The sequence below is a fragment of the Helicoverpa armigera genome, chromosome 23, assembly GCF_030705265.1.
Source record: "Helicoverpa armigera isolate CAAS_96S chromosome 23, ASM3070526v1, whole genome shotgun sequence".
In the NCBI taxonomy this organism is placed as follows: Eukaryota; Metazoa; Arthropoda; class Insecta; order Lepidoptera; family Noctuidae; genus Helicoverpa; species Helicoverpa armigera.
This window is the reverse complement of record NC_087142.1, coordinates 9,081,536-9,101,581: the sequence shown is the minus strand read 5'-3', so window position 1 is coordinate 9,101,581 and position 20,046 is coordinate 9,081,536. Positions and strand designations below refer to the sequence as shown.

Genomic DNA, 20,046 nt, shown 5'->3' with positions numbered 1-20,046 from the left:
CATTCTCGTTCTGTTTCTATGGATTGCCAAATCGACGAATGCACGTTTCAATAAAAAAAAAAAAGACAATATCGACAGTTAAAGGTCGCACATGTGGATAAAAAATACTTACCAAATGTCTATCTAAAATCTAATAGGTATGTTAAGTTCTAGGGAATCATATCATTCATTGTCATTGCCATTCATTAATTTTCAGATATGTTGTCATCTATAGCGTCACGCAGGTTAGCGAAAAGGTACTAAATATATATTTTCGCGCTGAAAACTTACTTACTAACAAATTACCGACTTATATTAAGTTTACTATGACCTCGTCCATTAACAAATTACCTACTTACTTATTCTTGAGTATCGAAATGCTGGTATAACTTTCAAATCATTTCTATTTTATTACTATTCTCCAGTTATCAAGAAAACTTTGGACAGTAATCAAGCTAGCACTGTCCACTATTGCGAATTTAGCTACATAATCACTTACTTACTTGATCTCACTAATACTTTAGTAGGTATCGAATCATCTTTTAATTAAATCTTCTTTTTTTCATCACCTTCATCATCATCCATCATCATCTCAGCCATAGATCTTCCAAAGACAAACCATCGAATGTCAGAAAGAAGCCTTGTGTATGTATCATTGTACTAATCATTAATATTATGTGTACTTTTATTTTATAAGGTTTAATTTGTAATATTTTAACGTGTTTTTTTTCTTTTTCAGAGTCCAGCCTGGAAATGGATATGCCAAACTAAGTGTCTTTAAAAATTATTGATTATTACAAAAACTATTATATAATAATACACATTAAATGCTACCTATTTCTTGGGAAAGACTTAACATATCCTATTGAATTAAGAATTAATGCCAATAAATAATGAGGCTTATTTTAGCGTTGTTTTCACAGTTAAGAGATTCTAGTCAGTAAATTATATGTATTGAATTGTACCTACTTAAATATATAAAAATTAACTTTTTTGTAAAGTATTATTTAAGCATATCTTTTTAAGACATATTTCATCAATATTTTTGCAGGCTTTATTTATTTCAAATTGCGTATTTTTATTGCATTTATTACATATGTATAATAATTTAATTAAGTACAAAACGATTGACAAAATCGCAATAACTATTTTTTTATACTATATTTTTATTTAAAGGTAAATAACATTAGGACTGTCGACGACTCTCTATGTACTTTTACGTTTATTTATTGTTATTAATACATACTTACCTATAAAAATATTTACTTTGACACAACTTTTATAACACGTTTATGTAACAGAAATCGCTTCTGCCTAGGTAACTTTATAAAATAAATTGTTGAAGTATGTCTTAAAAAATAAACTTAACTTTCCTACATATAGAAAATTGTTGTAACTCTTAATAAATAACGACTAGAAACAATTTTATTTATATTTTTATCGATGTCAGATCAGAATGTATTTCCTAATAATTGTTAAAACAATATAAAAATTTAAATGAATTAGTAGATAGCTCGCAACGAGTATTTTCAATTATAAATAATAAATGTAGATTCTATTCGTAACTGTAATTAATAATATATCACTTTATAATAAACTTTAGGTTTATATTTATATCTATTTATGACTTTTATTTTTTTTATTAATGGATATGTATTACTTTTTTTTAACACTGTCTTCACAGATATGTACCCACATTATTTATTTATTAATCATGAGCTGATTTCAATGTTATGATTTTTTTTTTATAATTTATAAGTAGATTCAATTAATTTATATATCATTAATATTATTCTGGAAATTATATATGGTATTTTATTACTATTTATTATTTGAAAAATAATTTAAATAAAAACGCCTATTATTGTTATTAGATGCAGTTGACTGTTAATTTAATAATTAGAATGTTTGTAAAAATAAAGTACCTATGTTTACTGTCTTCACATTTTGTAAGGGCTGGCAAAATGTAAAACTGTATTATAACAATAGTAAAAAATTAATATACGCAGTTGTCAATTTTAATGTTGCTTCATTTTAAACCCACTCCTAAATAAAAAACTTCTCCATCTTTAGTAGAAGTTAGCTAGTTCATTCTAAGGCAAGTGTAGCTTAATAGGGCCCAAATTTAACAACATATAAGTGCGTCACTATTCTTCGGCTTCAAAATACCTAAATTGGGTTTGACCCACGCCGAGACAGCGATTTAAAGAGATAGATAAAAGATCCCCATATTATTAGCAAAGATTATAATGTATTAAAGAGACAAGGTATTAAAGAAAAAAAAAAAACACCAAAATTAACTTCTTTGTATTTATTTTTCGTATTAAAATTGTTTCATTTAATAAATCCATGATGTTTATAAACGTAATACAGTAGTTATATAACGCGTTGAAGCCATGTCCATCTATGTATGATATCAATTACATTATTCCGCGACGACTACAACGTACCGAATGGACTGCTCACTCACACACACACACTCACGCACACACGCGCGGGCGAGTGTGACAGGCCGCCATATTCACTATAGCTAAAGCTACACAGTTCAACAATTTAGTACATCAGAATTGGAAAATAATTTAAATAGCACGATTTCTCTTCAATAATTACATAACATTTTTAGACTAGCTTATTTTGGTATTTTAGTCGCGTTTTGGAAGTTATTGGTTCAACGCAACTAGCGGCGTTCGTCAACTCATTTAAACTTAATATTATAACAATCAGACTGTGGAACATGATCGACTGGGGTGGGCGACCTGTCACACGAGTTCATGTAATAAAACATTACAATTATACACCGATAAATACTTGACAAGACATCTCTATAACACATAAAATCTTACTAAACAATCCGACGTTTTCTTACGGTGAGTACTTTCTAAAATTTCAATTTCATTGACAACAACAAATTGATAACAAATCTCACATTTCAGTCGAATTATTTAGTGGGATCCTACAATGTAAAGATGTCGACCCAAGTACACTTTAGGCCAGAAAAAGTGACCCATCCAAAAATATTGTAGATAGGACATTCCACTAAAGTATTGTCTGAATATAGGAGCCAATATAGTAGTTCACTCTACTAAAATATTAGTTCGGGTGGGTCACTTTTCCTGACCTCAATTTCATACATATTTGTATAATAATTAAGGCCGTGAGACATCTACATGATTTTCATATAATTTGAACGATTAAGAGTGGATGGATAAGCAAAATAAAAACACAAATCGTACAAATGTTACCTACAAGCAAAAATCGTATAATAAATTTGTTAAATGACATTCACGACAATTGTTATAAGTATCTTTTGAAAAAAGTAGTTTATAATAGTTGTCGTGATTGTTTGTCTGTCGTATGTTGAATATACCATCCTTTTCTTACTTCCACACACAAATTACATTCTATAGTTTTTATTGCAATTTCTCGCCTTTCAAAACGATTGGACAAACTTCAAAACACACGCAACAATAAATTCAACACACAACAGAAGGGAATTGGAAAAACTACTATTATTATTATGTGAAAGAAAATATTATGGAATAATATACAGTTAGGGGAAACATACTTCCCCAAGCCACGAAGTTTTAGTTACATTTTCATAGAAAACCATTTCTAAACAGGCAATGATAAGTGAAACGCTAATAATTTTAAAATCTTAACACAATAATAAAAAAGAGACTTATATGAAAACGTAACTACAACTTACGGCTTAGTAATTAATTTACACAATAACTAGAAAACGGTTAGAATCTTAGTTCAGTTGAAAATTATATTAATGCAACCCATTTTAACCTTGTTTATTTACGAACCGAAACGGCTTCAAATAACTAGTTTTCTTTAACATCCTATAAAAAAGAAGCTGAATAACATTGAATGCTATCTACTTATCATACAAAAATTTGTATACATAACTTGTTAAATAACTTAAATTACATTATTGTAACTTTATTAAGCATAACTTCATTATCAACCCCCAAACATCTATCTGTTCATTTGATTTGTTTTCTATGAACAATTTTCGATAAAGAAACGTCGCTTTTAGGGTTATCTAACGTCATTTTATCCGTATTCAGCAATAATCCTGTGCGTTTTACAATATTTAACTGGGCAAGACTAATTCTTAGATATTTGAATTTCATTTATTATGTTTGTTACACAAAATATCAGTTCATTTTCATTCTTAAACCCTTTATTTCATTACTGAATACGGATAAACACATCGATATGAATTTCATAACAAAAAATGTTAGAATTCTTGTATTTTGCTGTTCTATTTGCAAATACGGCATTTTTGCAAATGCCTTGGTAATTTTTCTAGTGTATTTTTTTGCAAACCAGGTCTTAATGGTGTTAAAGTAAATGCCTGATAAGATGATTAAAAGGTATATTCGACCATAAAAAATTGGCCAATTATGTGAATATGTGTTCACGCAAATGCTCAAATCGGCAAGATTTTACTAGCAATTTTTGTCGAATAATAAAAAATATATTAGCATTTTACTACTTGACTATTATGATATCGTTTTAGTAAAGTTGTTATTACTTTAAGGTATACTTCCATCCCATATTTCTAATCTCAATAAAAATCTAAAAGGTGTTATTTCATTATTTTCTGATTAATAAAAGGTTCACAATTAACTCTATTCACACTAATGATCAAAATACGCGTATTCAAAAATTATAATACAATTAAAAATAAAACTTATATAGAACGTATCACACAACACCAATCCTTATGAGACGGAATTTTGAATATCGAACAACATTTACTAAAGGAAAATAAGCTTTACGAACCATCAAATTATTGGTTCAATGGCGTAAAACTTTTTTTTGGATAAGTAGGTATTATGCTTATTTGATAGGCTCTATATTACAAAATATAGGATCATTTACCACCCATTTTTAAACCACTCTTACATTTTGAGATCGATCTTATGAAATCAAATGTCATCTTGAGATATCAATTTGACAATGACGTTTATATTTTGACAGTGACATTAGGAATGTCACGCAGAGTGGAAATGGGCTAAAGAGGTTACTCATAAGATGTTTTAAATAATTTCTAGCGGCCTGGCATCTAAATACATTGTCATTGTTTGAATAAATAAATGTTCATATTTATATCTTAATTCTATATTGGTTATCGAATCATGTTAGGTGAATTTTTGCCATCAATTACTTTACATGAAGTCAGAAGATGTTTTTTACTAGCTTATGACATATCATGATATCTTTTTAAGTAACTGATGATAATTATTTTATATTGCAATTTGATGGCCATCGGCTTCCAGGTTTAAAGCCAAGATTATACTGTAAGCGAAGCGACTATATACGTTATAAATCTCATAATTATGCTACTAGAAACACAATATTGCTTACTGATATTCTAAAGAGCAGTTCATAGTCTGTGAAAATGCTATAAATATCTTTCGCTTCGCTTTCACCGGACTGCCATCAAAACTGTTCACAAAATAAGCTTACTATTTCCAATATAACGGTTTGTTAGTAAAACCAAGTATAATCACTTGCGATAATTTACAATAAATGCATTAATTATATTATATAATATTTATTTTTTATAATAATTTAGTGCCTTCCCGTTGTTCCGTCACTCTGAGAATAAATTTGATAGTATTGTTATTTTATATCTGTTATTGTGAATAAGTTAACATTTGCTTAGGAACAACATAAGATTTTTGCGGTTTTAATAAGCTACATGATTTTAAATAATTTCTTGTTTTAGTATAGTATACGCCTGTATTTTTTTAATTAAATGATTATTGCGTTACCTAAACTACCCCCGCGTTAGGCTAAGATACGGTCACTACATAAAAATGTGACGGATTTTATATATGCATAAGATATACGGACCAAACAATTGTCTAGTCAAAATTCTATTTTCGCCAATTTTCTCTTTAAATTGTTCCTAAGCAACATTTTTGCCTAAATATAGAACAGGGAAGCGTGATTTCGATATTTTTGGATTACATATTGTTTTAAAGAGTTTTTACACTGGATTAGAGTGACAGACACATACCCTGTTTTCACGCATACATATTGGCTTTGTAAGAGATCGCCCCCATTTTACAATAGATTGTTATCCTACCTACAAGTCTGCTCACATTTGTGACGTAGAAGTAAAGATTGAAGATAGAAGATTTTGAAAATTTTGAAGTATTCTGTAATTTTGTTATTCACGTTTTTAAATAAATAACATTTTGACTATGATGACTAACAATTATATTTCATACAGAAACCCGTTCCTCTATAGATTATATTATCTATGAAAAAAATGGGTTTATATACAAAATACAATTTTAATGCTAAGGTAGAATGGTGACCTATTTATAGGAAGTGTCTAGACTGAGTTGGTTTTCAGACTAGATTTTTCCCGAGCTGAACAATTTGTTACTATTACAAGTCTATCTAAAAACATTAACTAGCACCAACGATGAATAACAGAAACTTTTGATATTTTTTATAATAAATAATGTGTGAACATAATTTCATTGGAAAGCACAAAATAATTGAAAAATTGTGTGTCACACAATTTTTCAATTATTTTCTTATTTTGGTGTCGTGAAAGGAACAGTCGTAAGTGCTGCCCTCTATAATTTGAGTCTAATCCGTGTATTTAATGTTTGAACCACCACATTTATATTAAGAGTTCTGGTATTAAATATCCTCGTATCAAGTAAAGGTGTTCAAACAAATTCCAAATCCAGTAAAAAACCCGTCATACGACTAATAGCTTGCCATAATCACAACCTGACGACCGTCAGCCAATATATACGCAATGAAAACGCGACTGCATTCAATAGCAAACCTTACTTACATACAGTTAGATCGCATTCTGCAGCGTCAGCGGGTGGCTGTGGGCGGCGCCGTGACCGTTGTGCGTGGTGAAATCATCTTCTAGAAGCTTCGGTACATCGGCCAACTTTTGGTTCTCGTTGGACAAACGTTCGGTTTGTATGAAGTTGGCGGATATGTGGCCAATGTTGGTGATGTTGCCGTTGTTGGCCTCGCTTGGCGTGTTGGTGATGGCGTTGTCGTTGTTTGGGAGTTTGTTCGTCGTCTGCTCTGCGGGTTTGTCCTCAGTCTGTAATGGTGAGATTTAAGCGGTTGAAGGTCTATTTGAGTAATAAATACCTAATTATCAACATCTGCGTCCTATGACAATTACTTCAAGCCCTCGGATAAAAAGTAGCGTATAATCTTCTTCGTTAAATGGTATTGTGTAGTAAGCTACAATACAGATTAGCATATTACAAACACATACAAACTTTCACTTTTATTACAACTGTGAGTGAAGGCATGTGACAGGATTGTTGCAGCTTAATCACACATCTGAATACCATACAAACTACTTTTATCCATATGTGGGTAGTAGTTCACTTGAGCTTTTTAGTATTAATGTGGTGTGATGTGATGTGACAGTGATATAAAAAAAACCTAATTTATATTATTTATATGTAACCTAATTTATATGTGTATACTAACGGGTCGTTGTTCGGACAGCCCCAGTAGGTCGGCAGTGACGTTGCCGTTGTTGGTGCTGTGTGCACTCTCCGTCGAGTTCGTGACTTCCACGGGTGCTGGCTGTTGCGGCTGAAACAACATTATAATGAATATTAAAGTTTTGGTATGATTGACAGCGTAACTATATAGAGCTCATAGCTTTTTGAGTTAATTAATGTATATAATATGTTGACTGTTGCATAGTGTAAATATCTCTCTTTTATAGTAAATGGAAAATCTAATCTCATCTATTGGTTCATTGTTTTACATTGTTCTCATGTAATTCCATCACCAAAATCTAATGTTAGTGACGTCGTAAAGATTAGATCTTTACGACGTCACTAACATTAGATTTTAGCTTTCCTTGTCCGAAGTTGGCAAATGATTTCTAGATATTCAAATATAGGAAGACAACACAACTGCCTCATCCATGATGTTATATGATGAAAACTTTAGGTCAGATTATAATATTACCTGCGAGAAGTCTAATCCGAGCAAATCAGCCGTTGAATTCACATTGCCATTATCAGGCACAGGTGCCGCGGCCGCGGGGGCTTCTACTGACGCAGGTGCCACGGGCGCGGGTACTGCGGCCTCTACAGGCGCAGGTGCTACAGGGGCCGGTTCTGCAGGTGCAGGTGCTACGGGCGCGGGTGCTGCAGGCGCGGGTTCTGTGGCGGCTGTGGGTGCAGCAGGTTCGGATGTTTCTGTAGGTGCAGGCGCGGCGGCTTGCTTGTTCTTGTCTTCTTCTGCTTGCTGTAATGTTTTTTTTTTGGGATTAATAAACTTACAATTGTAGATGGTTATTCAGACTAGTTTGGTGTGTTTGATAGCGATGAACGACCGTTATTTTTTGAAAATTTTTGCTACATAAGATGTTGACATTATCCCAATACAAGTCAAGTATTTTTTTTCTAGCAACTATCAACACATTCACCAAGCCTGGACGCACCATTACATTTGTTTCATTTCGCTAGACATGAATAGTCCATAATAAGATCTACATGAAATTCCATATTTTTTACATCTTTATCTGTCCTCTCCGTTCAATTAAAAGTCAAATACCAAAAGTTACATATAACACAGTGAGCAACCTACCTTCCTAAGCCTAGTCCTGGCCATGATAGCCTCGACTCTCTGCTTCCTGGCGAGCCTCTCCTTCTCCTCCCGCTCGGCCTCCTCGCGGCGCAACTTCTCCGCCTCTTCAGCGGCCTTCCTCTTCTCCTCTTCTTCTTTGAGTCGCGCTTGCTTCTCTGCTTCTTCGCGGGCTTTGCGTTCCGCTTCTTCGCGTTCGAGTTGTTGTTGAGCCTGCAAGATTATATTTTTAAATTTAGATTTATAAGAACTTTTATCAACATTCTGGCTTTTTCCCCACTAAAAACTATTTGAAAGCAAATGATCCCATTGTTTAATATGGAGTGACTGCCTCTCAAACTGTTTCTATCTACCCGTAATGACTGCCAAATTACGACAGGGATCCACCAATTTAACGAGCCTCCCAGATACTGATCTTTTAGTTTCATTTTTTATTTATGACAAAAAAATATTTGTAAGTTTAGATTACAGAATACCAAAAAAATTTACTCAGAATGAACAAATTAAATAACCATATAACTATTAAGCTTACAAACGTGAAAGATGTTTTTCAAAATAATACATTTCAATAGGTTTCAACGTTGTTGCCAAAAGTCTAGACGAATCATTATCTTCCGAGCCTTTTCCCACCTATGTTGGGGTCGGCTTCCAGTCAAACCAGATTCAGCCTCCAAACCAGATTCCAGTCATACCAGTGTTTTCTGTGTGAGCTGAGTATCAGTGTGCCAAAAGCCTACACAAATGTGTACCTCGATAGCCTTCCTGAGCTTCTCCTCGTCCATCTGTCTCTGCAGCCGCGCCAGCTCCCGCGCCTCCTCCTCCTCGCGCCGCTGCCGCTCCTCCTCCTGTCGTTGCCGCTCCGCCTCCTCCTCGGCTTCACGCTGTAGTCTGTAATTATGGAGGAAAGATATGAGCACGCATTTGTAATAGGTTTGATTGTATTAGTCAGAGTGTTATTTAGTGTGAAATTAATAAAAAAAATATATGCCGTTTTTAATTGCTCAAAATAGTATTTATAAGTTGTTAGACAATCCTAGTCTAGTTTTATTTATTTATTTAACTTTATGCACTATGTACAACGGCAGACTTAACGCCTTAGGCGTTCTCCCTCAGTCTAATTTAGAGTTATGATGAAATAGAAGTGGTAGGTGCAGCTTTGTTTAATATTTAGTGCATGGACTCACCTACCATTACAAATCTAAAGCGTTCTCTACTTAACTGGTGAAGTTTCTCAGCGAGGTTATTTGGGAAAATTAATCGGAGGCAAGACCGACCGAAGTAAGTTGAACTACCTTTCTGCACCTCCTTATTCGCCAAAACTTAGCTGAGTTCAAGAGTACTGTGGAGCACATTTTAGATAAAAAAAAGTCGTCCAACGTCCCAGGCTGATATTGGCCAAGGCGACTGTTCTCATATCTCAGGTCAGCTAGCTGCGCAGGACATATAGCGCACAAGCATTTTGCAGACACAGGTGCACTTTCTATTCCGTCATTCTCATAACCCGATAAGTAAACCCTCAAAACGAGGCAGTAAAAAAAAGTATAAGAAGTTTTTATGTACCGCTGCCTCTCGAGCTCAGCCTGTCGCTCGAGCTCCTCGCGCGCGCGGCGGCGTCGCTCGGCCAGCGCCGCCTTCGCCTGCTCCTCCGTCGTGATGCGACGAGACATCGACGCTATGGAAAATGAAATCATGATGTAAATGTTACATTATACGCCGTTAAAGACGAGGGTATCAATGGCGAATACGAGGAAGAAATCATATATTATTATTTATACTAATTCAACAATATCTAACGATTCGGCGCTTTGGGTCATATTCATCTCAAAGGACAATGGGCGATTCCGGTCCAAATGTCCACCACGAACGAGACCTATATGGCTAGATAGCCCGTTAAATATAGAACATTTTTTGTTATGAAAGTAAAAAAAAATATAATGCCAGAAAAAAAATATAGCAAAATCAAATAAAACATTTTATAGATTTATTCAATTTAATTTTTCAATTACTTTTCGTTATGTTCGATTTTCGTACTTTCTGTGACTTCTGACAAAATAGAATGGTTCATTATTAGGGACAAGACACCACCAGTTACATAGAACTTTCTTTCTTAGATCCAGGCATTGCTGAGTATATTCAAGCACTTCTGGCGCCTCAATTAGTTAGTGATTCGTACATCCATCGGGCAAAAACTGGGTTGTTTATATGCAAATGTGTCTTACTCATCTTAGTTTTAGATAAAGTGCGGAAATGGAAGTGGAATAAAATAAAAATAATAATGATAACATACAAAAAGTACCGAAAATAAAGAATACATTTTTGGCTATAACTTTTTTTTGACATTGTTTTTTTTTACTTTCTTAGTAAAAGTTACTCTAAATTAAGTGGACTATTTAATTATATAGGTCTCGTTCGTGGTGGACATTTGGACCAAACTTCATACATTCTTGCCCAATCTCCTTTGTACTTTAAAAACACCACTTCCTAAAAAAGTAAATAGATATTTTCACACATTTCTGTATATAAAAGAGCATTATTTCCCATGATAATATAAACCCTACATTTAAATTGAAATACAACGAAATATCTTTTAAACCAATTCGCAACAAAATGATTATAAAACAAACATCCCAAACTGAAAACCTCTTCTGATTTCCAATTGATAAGTTTTATTACACAAAAAGTTCTCACCAGTCATCTCATTATCTTCAGTCTTTTCGACGGAGGGTTCCTTCTTCTCGTCCTTGTCGTCCCTCTTGTCTTTGTGTTCGGGCCTGTCGCTCGCTAGAGCCTCGGGTTTCGTATCTTCTGTAACTTGTTGCTCGATTTTCGTTTCCTGCTTAACTTCTACTACGGTTGTTGTTTCTTTGATTTCGTTTTCCTGAAATTAATGGAAAATGCCCGATTTTATAAAAAAAGTTCTTCATTTTATAAAGGGAAATGGTTCCGGCGTAGGAGAGGAATCTAGAAATTAATACAAAATACTGCATTTTAACTTTGTCTGCGTCTTATTGCGAAACTCGGCTCTAATGTCCCGCACTCGGCTACCAACATCCTGTTTTCAGAGTACCCCCTAAGAATGAATGGATACGGGCTATATTGATCTGTCGCCGTGTACTTCCCAAACTTTTTAGGAGGGTGAGTCTGAACATACTAAAATACCACGGAGGATCAGTGATGTATAAGATTCCAGATGAAAATCAGTGTCTTAGGAATATTCAGCTAGTGCAAACTATGAACAGACAGACGTGAAGTAATGTAGTAAATACCTTCTCGCTAGTGTGCGTGTCGTGCACCTGCAGCGCCTGCAGCTTGTGCGTCACCTCCGCCGCGTCCACCTCGCCTGCCACACCCGCCGGCTGCAATATAACATAAAGTGTTACTTTTCAGTATTGTTCGACTTTTTAGATGTTTGGGGGAACAAAGAAACAAAAAAAAACCGAATCGCCTAAAGGCTACTGAGCTAATGAACCTATTTAGAAAATACTTTCACTGTTTTTGGGACGTGGCGGGTTAAATAAGTAGGGCAACAGCAAGTCTTTAATAATCTGCTTCGCGTTTTCCCAACTGTGCTGAGGTTGTAATCAGAATGAATGCAGCCGAGAACTAGGTGTTCAACATGGAGCGGCCATTGATTTTATCTCCTTAAAATCCAATTATCCGGGGAATCCAATATATCCCATCCCTGGATAACGCTGTTTGTCATTCTTTAAGGTTTACACTATACGCTAACGAATGCCAAATATTCTCAAAAATAGTTGAATTTATATAAGTTATTCTTATTAGAAAAAGTGAAGCACAGCATTTACCTTCGCAACGTCCTTGTCGACGCTGGGCTCTTTGGAGACGTTGGGCGACGGCGACAGCGTGCGGCCCGGCGACGCCGACACCGACTTGCCGCGACCCGCCTGCGGGGACACACCCGGTGCATATGTGAGATTAGCACTCCATGTCATCGGTCTCTTATGTACCGTAAATATTTTTATGCAAAGAAATTGTTGACTGGCTGATTAGTGATTTTTAATTAATGTTTTTTGCTTTACGTTTTGTTTAAATGTACTGTTCTTTTTATGTGATATTTTTATTTAATTTATTTATTTAGTTGTAAACTTTAAAGTGGTTTATCTGACTACTTATTTACCTTATCGTGATCTTTGGATGGCTTTGGCTTTCTGTGTACAGGCGGCTTGCCCTCGCCCGGCGCGACTGGCGGCACTGCTGAAAAAGTTAATAGTTTATGAATATTTTGTCATTTAGTACGAACATGCACGCCGCGCGGCTCGGACAAGGTGCGCGCGCTCAATTCTTCGTAATGTACCATCATTTAATATCTAGCGCGCCGCACGCGAACAGCGTGCTAGCGGCGCGGCGTAGGAGCCGTGCTGGAACAAAACTAGGGCTGGTGGGATGCGCATTCGCGGGTTATTTATTCGCCATATTTTATTTTAGGCGGTTATTTTAGGCTAATTCGAAATAAATAAATAATTTATAGTCCCACCGGGCTTAGCACTGGCATGCAGGGACGCGGGGCGCGGGCGGCGCGGCGTGGTGTGTGCACGGTGTCACGCCTGCTATAGAGTACATACCGGGCTTAGCACTGGCATGCAGGGACGCGGGGCGCGGGCGGCGCGGCGTGGTGTGTGCACGGTGTCACGCCTGCTATAGAGTACATACCGGGCTTAGCACTGGCATGCAGGGACGCGGGGCGCGGGCGGCGCGGCGTGGTGTGCACGGTGTCACGCCTGCTATAGAGTACATACCGGGCTTAGCACTGGCATGCAGGGACGCGGGGCGCGGGCGGCGCGGCGTGGTGTGCACGGTGTCACGCCTGCTATAGAGTACATACCGGGCTTAGCACTGGCATGCAGGGACGCGGGGCGCGGGCGGCGCGGCGTGGTGTGGGCGCGGCGCGGCACGGTGTCGCCGCCCGCCAGTGACGTGCCGTCACGCGACACGCTGGGCGTCGTCGCCGCGCTCTGCGCCAACGTGTCACCACCTCCTAAGCACATACCATCAGCTACAAACATATATACAGGGTGAAAAATATAAAAAATACAAAATTTTTGCCATGTATTCTACAAACTCTGATGAGCATTTTTTTCTTCTACACCCTATTTGGGGAGCGTTTAGTTTTCGAGATATAACATGGTAAAGATTTATTAATGTAGATTTTGACTAGGTGACAATGAAAATCTACCTCATAATAATTTTGGTTACACACCTTGTCTAAATAAAGAATATGCTAAAGTGAGTTAATAATAATTATATTTCTATTCATGTGAATACATTCAAATCAACGGTGTATATGCTACGTGATTCCTATGTTAGTACCAATTTATATTATAAATTATTACATACATAAGCACACATAATTAGAACATTGATATGTTAATAACATCGCTGAACATCGAATCGGCGACACAGAACATAAAATTTAAAAATATAACAAACAGGCAAAAAATAATAGGCCAGCAAGCCTTAAGAGTTCCGACTATTCGTAAACCTGTACTTATATGGGTTAGGCCGGCAATACACGGCCTGCGTGAAGCAGTTAGGGGCGACAGCTTCAAGTTATCGACCGCCAGAATCAGTTGCAACTGCTCGAGCGGTTCGTGTATGTGCGTCCATAGAACTCTGCAGTTCACTGCCCAGTCGACAGCTTGAAGCTGTCGCCCCTGATTGATTCACGCGGTCCGTGTATTGCCGGCCTTACACAAATTAAAATTTTCGACTTTTCGTCACCCTGTACATCCATATAATTTTCAACACCTAATCCTACTGAACAAACGCAACTAATTCACACTTTATCTCCCTACATTATAGGTATGTATGTTGTAGGGTCTAGGCGTAACGCTAACATAATAGTTACACAAACAAAAATGAATTTTTCGTCACCCTGTATATGGGTCATACAAATTATAGATTTTTTTTTGTCATCCATATTATTTTCAACACCTATCCTACTTAACACACATTTTTATCATCCTATCTGTAGCATACGTACCTCTAGGCGTATTAACGCCGGTACCAGCAATGGAGGCGGGTCTCGGCTTGCGCGGAGCGGCGACGTTGCGTCGCGGCACGGCGCCCGATAGCGCGCTGCCTGGCCGCGAGCCCGGCGTCGTGTCGCCCGACCGCGGCTCTGCGTATACACATGCTATGTACAGCGGGGAGGACGCTCACGTGACGTACGTGGATGTGAGCTTGTATTGTACCATCAGGGTCCGTTCAGACAGACCGGCTAGGAGAGCAGAGCAAATTCTTAACACGTTGGAAATTGAGTAAGTAAGTAGTATTGATTACTTAGTATTTGAAGTAAGGTTTATTTTTGCATGCGCACTGCTTTTGTTTGCATTTGGCTCCGTTTGCATGCTCGCGCAGCCAATCGGCTCCGGTCTGTGTGAAAAGAAAGATGCGCGCCGATGCTCTCCGACCCGGTCTATCTGAACCCTCATGGTGGTATGTAGAATGAGGTGGTATAAGGTGAAGTTAGTGTGTGAATGATACTTATTGATAAAATGGTTTATCTGATTTAGACATGAAATGAGCGGAAATCGAAGATAGGTTATGTATGTGTGCATGATACTTGTTGATACATGGTATCTAGACAGTGTATTATGTTGCGGTATGTGTGGAAGGCTTAGGTATGTGTGTGTGCATGATATATACGTAAAATGTACGAAAGGAAAAGACATGTACATGATTCGAATATTCCCAAGTATAATTTAGATTAGACGGCACCGTCCTGTATATTTTATGTCACTTTATAAAGTCTCAAGGTGTAAAGAGAATGAATTTTATGGATACGATTTTGTTCCCTACGGTTATGAATGTACTCCAGTGTATGTATATCATGTAAGTATCTGATGAGAGTAATTTCTAAAATATTTCACAATTTTTCCAAAGCCGATTTACAATTTACAAAACTGTTTTCAAAATCAAACCATGCTAGTAATAAATTGTAGTTTTGTGTGTATATCTGAATGCTCAGTGCAAGATGAAGGGAAGTGCGTTTGTACACGTTTTAGTTTGAAAGCTAAGCTGTATGTTAATCTCACCTTTTGGAAGGAGCTGGCAACACCACCGGGTAGGCTAGACCAAGATTGTTTATGCTCGGGTACATAATGGCTTATTTTTGCGTATGTTGTTTTCAAAAATAAATAAGAGAGATGCTTCTAAAAAGTCCGTTATAAGAAGATAGCATGACAATGCAATGCTTTTAAAAAGTTGCGACAGCATTCCACTATTCTTTTATTTTTAACCGAATTCAAAAAAGGAGGTTCCCAGTTTGACCTGCATGTATATTTTACTCGATTATCTCACTTATAGCTGAAACGATTTTTATTTCTGCACAATATTTGTCAGAATTAGGAGAAACTTTGAGGTATATTATTGAAGTTGGTTTTAGTTTTTTGCATTTTTTATTGATTAAGTTACCATAAGCCATTGTGTACACGAGCAAATAGAGGTAGCGGTAAATACCTTTTAGCCCGTTGTTTTCATTGTAAAATAAGCCTAAAGCTGTAAGGAATAAAGACCAAAATGGAACAAGGAATTGCCCAAACCAAGCGACCCAGTGAAAGACGATGGAATTAGAAAATAATGATAGTGATAGAAGAAAATTTGATAAAAAGTATTTTAGAGAATTTTGAATAGTGAAGAATAGATTTTTGTAATGTGATAATAAACGACATTACATATGTACAAAACCATGACCCAATCCAATTTTGAAAAAAAGTGAAAAGGTGGTTGTAGTACATCTTGAATAGGTAATGTAGGTAAGTCCAATTTTGTTTGGGGCTCATTAATAATCACATAGCTATGTCATACAGTTGGATAAAAGAAGAAGAAATAAAGAAAAATATAATCAAGATGAACAATCAAAAACATTATGAAACTGTTCGTTCGTATCTGTCAATATCCGTTCGAATGTATGTTGTTTTCCAATATAATATTGCAACAATACGGCTTATAAACAATACTTTGTTGTCATAATTATCTTAAATTGCATAATTATTATTTTCATACCTATATGGTGAAGTCTGACTTACATTATTATAATTACTTTATACATTATAATTATTATATTATTCATAACTAATCTTTTAACTATAATTAAGGACTAAAAAATGTTAGTGACATTTTGCCCCAACAAAAAAATTACGTGTGTCGACAATTAGTGACAAGTTTTCTTAAATTAACAAAAATAATAAGCTGTTAATGGCGTGATTACGAAACCCTGCGACAATAAGCGAAACCATCACATTTTGATCAAAAGCGCACCTTAATTAAAAAGCTTAAAAACCTACCAAAATGAAACAGCCCAATCATGGCAACACTTTGATAGGGACAAGATTGCCAACGGCGAAAAAAGACCTGATTTTCACACAAAATATTTCAATCGTACTAAATACTTCATAATATACTGGCAGAAAACACACACTCAGTTACTAGCAAACACTACTGCTATTTAATACCACACTTCAAAATTAAAGCTTGCTTCACACAGCCCTTTTTAGGCATGAAGACTACACGATCTTACGGAAAATTTCACACAACTTACACACTTGGATCAACCCTTAATATTATCAATTTTTCGCTTCAACGTTTTTGTGTGCTCAAGCCTGACTACAATAGAAAGCAAAGCACACACCGTAGGCTTAGGCCAATCAAAAGTTATTTTGCCGAATAATCCATGTATTTATACCTACTTTTGATATTGAAGAAAAGCAACCAATCAAATCGGCATAAAACTTTCAAGCTTAGCTTCACGCTGCAAGTAGCCAGGCACATATTTGTTCATCGCCTTGTTTTCTTTGTTCTTTCACTTATACCAACTTTATTTAATTTGTGACAACCGCAAAATAATGTTAACACAGAGTTATGACATAATAAGACAGACATGAGAAGACTGTTAACACCGAAATCTTGCAAACACCATTCGCCCATTCTGTACAACTACAAAAAGTAGGTAATATAGAGCCTCATTTCTTTCAGACAACCTGTTATAATTCTGATGTTTACAATATTGACTTTCGAAAATCGCTCTCATAGGTATCCCTTTTCATCACTCTTTCACACAAACCCCTTTCTCTGCCAAAAAGCGAAAACTGAGCCTCCCGAAAACCCGAAGCGAAGCTCATACGAAGCAGCGACGTGATATATCTTACGGGCCCTGTTGAGGTGATGCATGGACGGCGAGGCGGAGTGCAGCGGGCGCGCGGCGGGCAGGCGGTCCAGCCGCGTCATGGAGTAGGCCCTACCTGGCGCGCGCGGGGCCGGCACTGTGGGCACCAGGTCCGTGCGCCGCCGGGCCACGGACGACCACACCACCGGGGCTGTGCGCTCGGGTTCGTCTACAAGCATATCGTGCAATTTTAGTTATTTTGTTTATTATGATAAGAAGGGTAGTACCATACTGCTAAAAAGGAAGGATAGAGACGCGAGGGTCCTTTTTACATGTCACATTAGAGGCCACACTGTATAAAATGTACGAGCCACTTGCCCATACAGTAGTTGTAGCCAAAGAAGACAAGATGTAAACAGAAATTAAACTGTTTTGCAGGTATCCGATCGTATGTGTAACATTGGAAATAATGTTCCAAATGGAATTGAAACCTAAAAATAAACTTTTCGCTCTTCATCTTTTTATTGAGTGAGCCCTAGTATCAAAGTTTTGGCCTAGTATTCAGAGTGTCTTAGAATTACAACGACTGCTATTAAATTCTAATTGGGGACGCTGGGTTTACTTGCCCAGACACAGAGATAGGTCGCTCAGGGAGTGTTTATCAGCTTTGTGTGATCCTGAATTCATTATATTCATAAAACTGTACTAAAATGAATATAATGGCTCTTATTTTTTTTTTCCTGTAATTTGCAAACCAAAGAATCTTGGTACCTTATGAGCTCATGGGAAATACCCAGATGGTCATCAATTTACGTATCTTTGATCTTATATCCTACAAAAACGTAAAATAGCTTATGTATTTTAAGTTTATAACAACTGATGCAACACCCAACAAAATAAACTCCTGCATTTAGCACAATAAAACTGCTAAACCAAGTTACACATACGTGCAGATCACGAGTAACGCTTGAACGACCAGCTTACACAGCGTATTAGCATAATCTTTTCTTAATCTTTAGCGCAAGGCCGCGACGTACTCGATCTCAATACAATAGCCGACACTCAGAAAAAAAGATAATTATAATATGGGGACAATTATTTCGGCCATTAGTGTAATGTATGCGACAATGGCGGGCTTTTTTTTGTAGTACACATAAGTTAAGTTTGATTGCTGATGATTATTTTGTTTGTTTACGAATAAAAGTATAAAATATGACTTACAGAAACTCATGAACATCACAGCTCCGGCTAGCAGCATGAATAAGAAAAATGATCTTAGAAAGTATAGTTCGTGCCAAACTTAATGAAGGAACATGCAAGGGGCTCCGCCGAAACCATTTTTAGGTATCAGCGGGATACAGAGGTGCACGTATATTATAGGATACATGCGCTTGTGCTCGGATATACGTTGCAAGCCGCCATTAAGTTTGGCGACAGCTACACCACACACCAACATCAGTACAACGTATCATAGATGTTATATTGGAAGGCGAAGTAGGAAAGGTTTTGACAGATTTACTGCGATCTCATATCCGTAAAGCAGTGGATAGATAGGTTATATAAATCCACCGTTAGCATTATCACACTGAAATATATTGTTACCTTTATTATCAGTGTCTGAGGTATCCAGCTGCAACGCGGAAGCGCGTCTCGTGAGCGGCGCAGACGCAAACATCACATTTGTTGTTGATGCCGCCCTGAAAACATCGTACAAACTATATTAGAATCTAATACTATACAATAAGGGTTAAGTTAGGGTTAATTTTGCATGACAGATGCAACGAGCTACTGTTAAAATTATAATTATAAAGTAATTTATAAAATACTCGTATGGTATATTTGCACTGAAGTGTAAACCTATAAAATAATGAGAAAATCACAATTTACATCTCTAGTCCTTAATTCTATGAATACATAAATATACATAAAATATTCACTTGCGCCTTTGTAGACTAAACTCATTTGAAGCTGAATATTTAGAACATCAGTCTATATCTTATGAAAATTTTGAAATTATCAAAGACAAACAATGTTTTAAATATTCAGCTCAATTAATTTAGTCCAAATAGAATAGTGCAAGAAAGCCTCATAATATTTTTTATATTATTCCTGAAATTGACAAAAAAAGACAAGAATTAAGTTTCTAAATTTCTATTCTGTAAAAAGTATAACAGATTGGTACATTTGGTACACTGAAGAAGCGTTATGTTACCTCTAATCAATATTCAACATATATGCAACATGTTATGTATCTACATATCGAGCAGGCTGTTGTGTTAGATTGCGTATCTACACTTAAAAGCAATATGCATTATGTTTGCTTGTTC

General features: G+C 36.2%; 2 protein-coding genes across 13 annotated transcripts in view; one reads left to right on the top strand and one right to left on the bottom strand.

The window, feature by feature from the left end:
* The window catches only part of LOC110374055 (tachykinins), a 59,037-nt gene extending 57,036 nt beyond the window's left edge, over positions 1-2,001 (top strand). For 2 of the 3 annotated variants that reach the window (XM_049837568.2, XM_049837569.2), the window contains exons 3-4: positions 576-624; positions 719-2,001. In XM_049837568.2, coding sequence (XP_049693525.1) covers positions 576-624; positions 719-770 — 101 coding nt within the window. In that variant the 3' untranslated portion in view covers positions 771-2,001. The remainder of the gene's footprint in view (positions 1-575; positions 625-718) is intronic. The other variant, XM_064040881.1, reaches the window with a different exon arrangement.
* A 274-nt stretch (positions 2,002-2,275) lies between these two features.
* Positions 2,276-20,046, bottom strand: part of LOC110374034 (ensconsin) — a 55,571-nt gene continuing 37,800 nt past the window's right edge. For 3 of the 10 annotated variants that reach the window (XM_064040907.1, XM_064040911.1, XM_064040908.1), the window contains 15 exons: positions 19,322-19,416; positions 18,941-18,967; positions 17,763-17,948; positions 14,597-14,734; positions 13,439-13,609; positions 12,734-12,810; positions 12,402-12,500; positions 11,862-11,951; positions 11,284-11,473; positions 10,156-10,267; positions 9,345-9,483; positions 8,599-8,808; positions 7,975-8,256; positions 7,483-7,590; positions 2,276-7,081 (listed from right to left, as the gene is read on the bottom strand). In XM_064040907.1, the coding sequence (XP_063896977.1) occupies positions 6,821-7,081; positions 7,483-7,590; positions 7,975-8,256; positions 8,599-8,808; positions 9,345-9,483; positions 10,156-10,267; positions 11,284-11,473; positions 11,862-11,951; positions 12,402-12,500; positions 12,734-12,810; positions 13,439-13,609; positions 14,597-14,734; positions 17,763-17,948; positions 18,941-18,967; positions 19,322-19,416 (2,185 nt within the window). In that variant the 3' untranslated portion in view covers positions 2,276-6,820. The remainder of the gene's footprint in view (positions 7,082-7,482; positions 7,591-7,974; positions 8,257-8,598; positions 8,809-9,344; positions 9,484-10,155; positions 10,268-11,283; positions 11,474-11,861; positions 11,952-12,401; positions 12,501-12,733; positions 12,811-13,438; positions 13,610-14,596; positions 14,735-17,762; positions 17,949-18,940; positions 18,968-19,321; positions 19,417-20,046) is intronic. The other 7 variants (XM_064040910.1, XM_064040913.1, XM_064040909.1 and 4 more) reach the window with 6 other exon arrangements.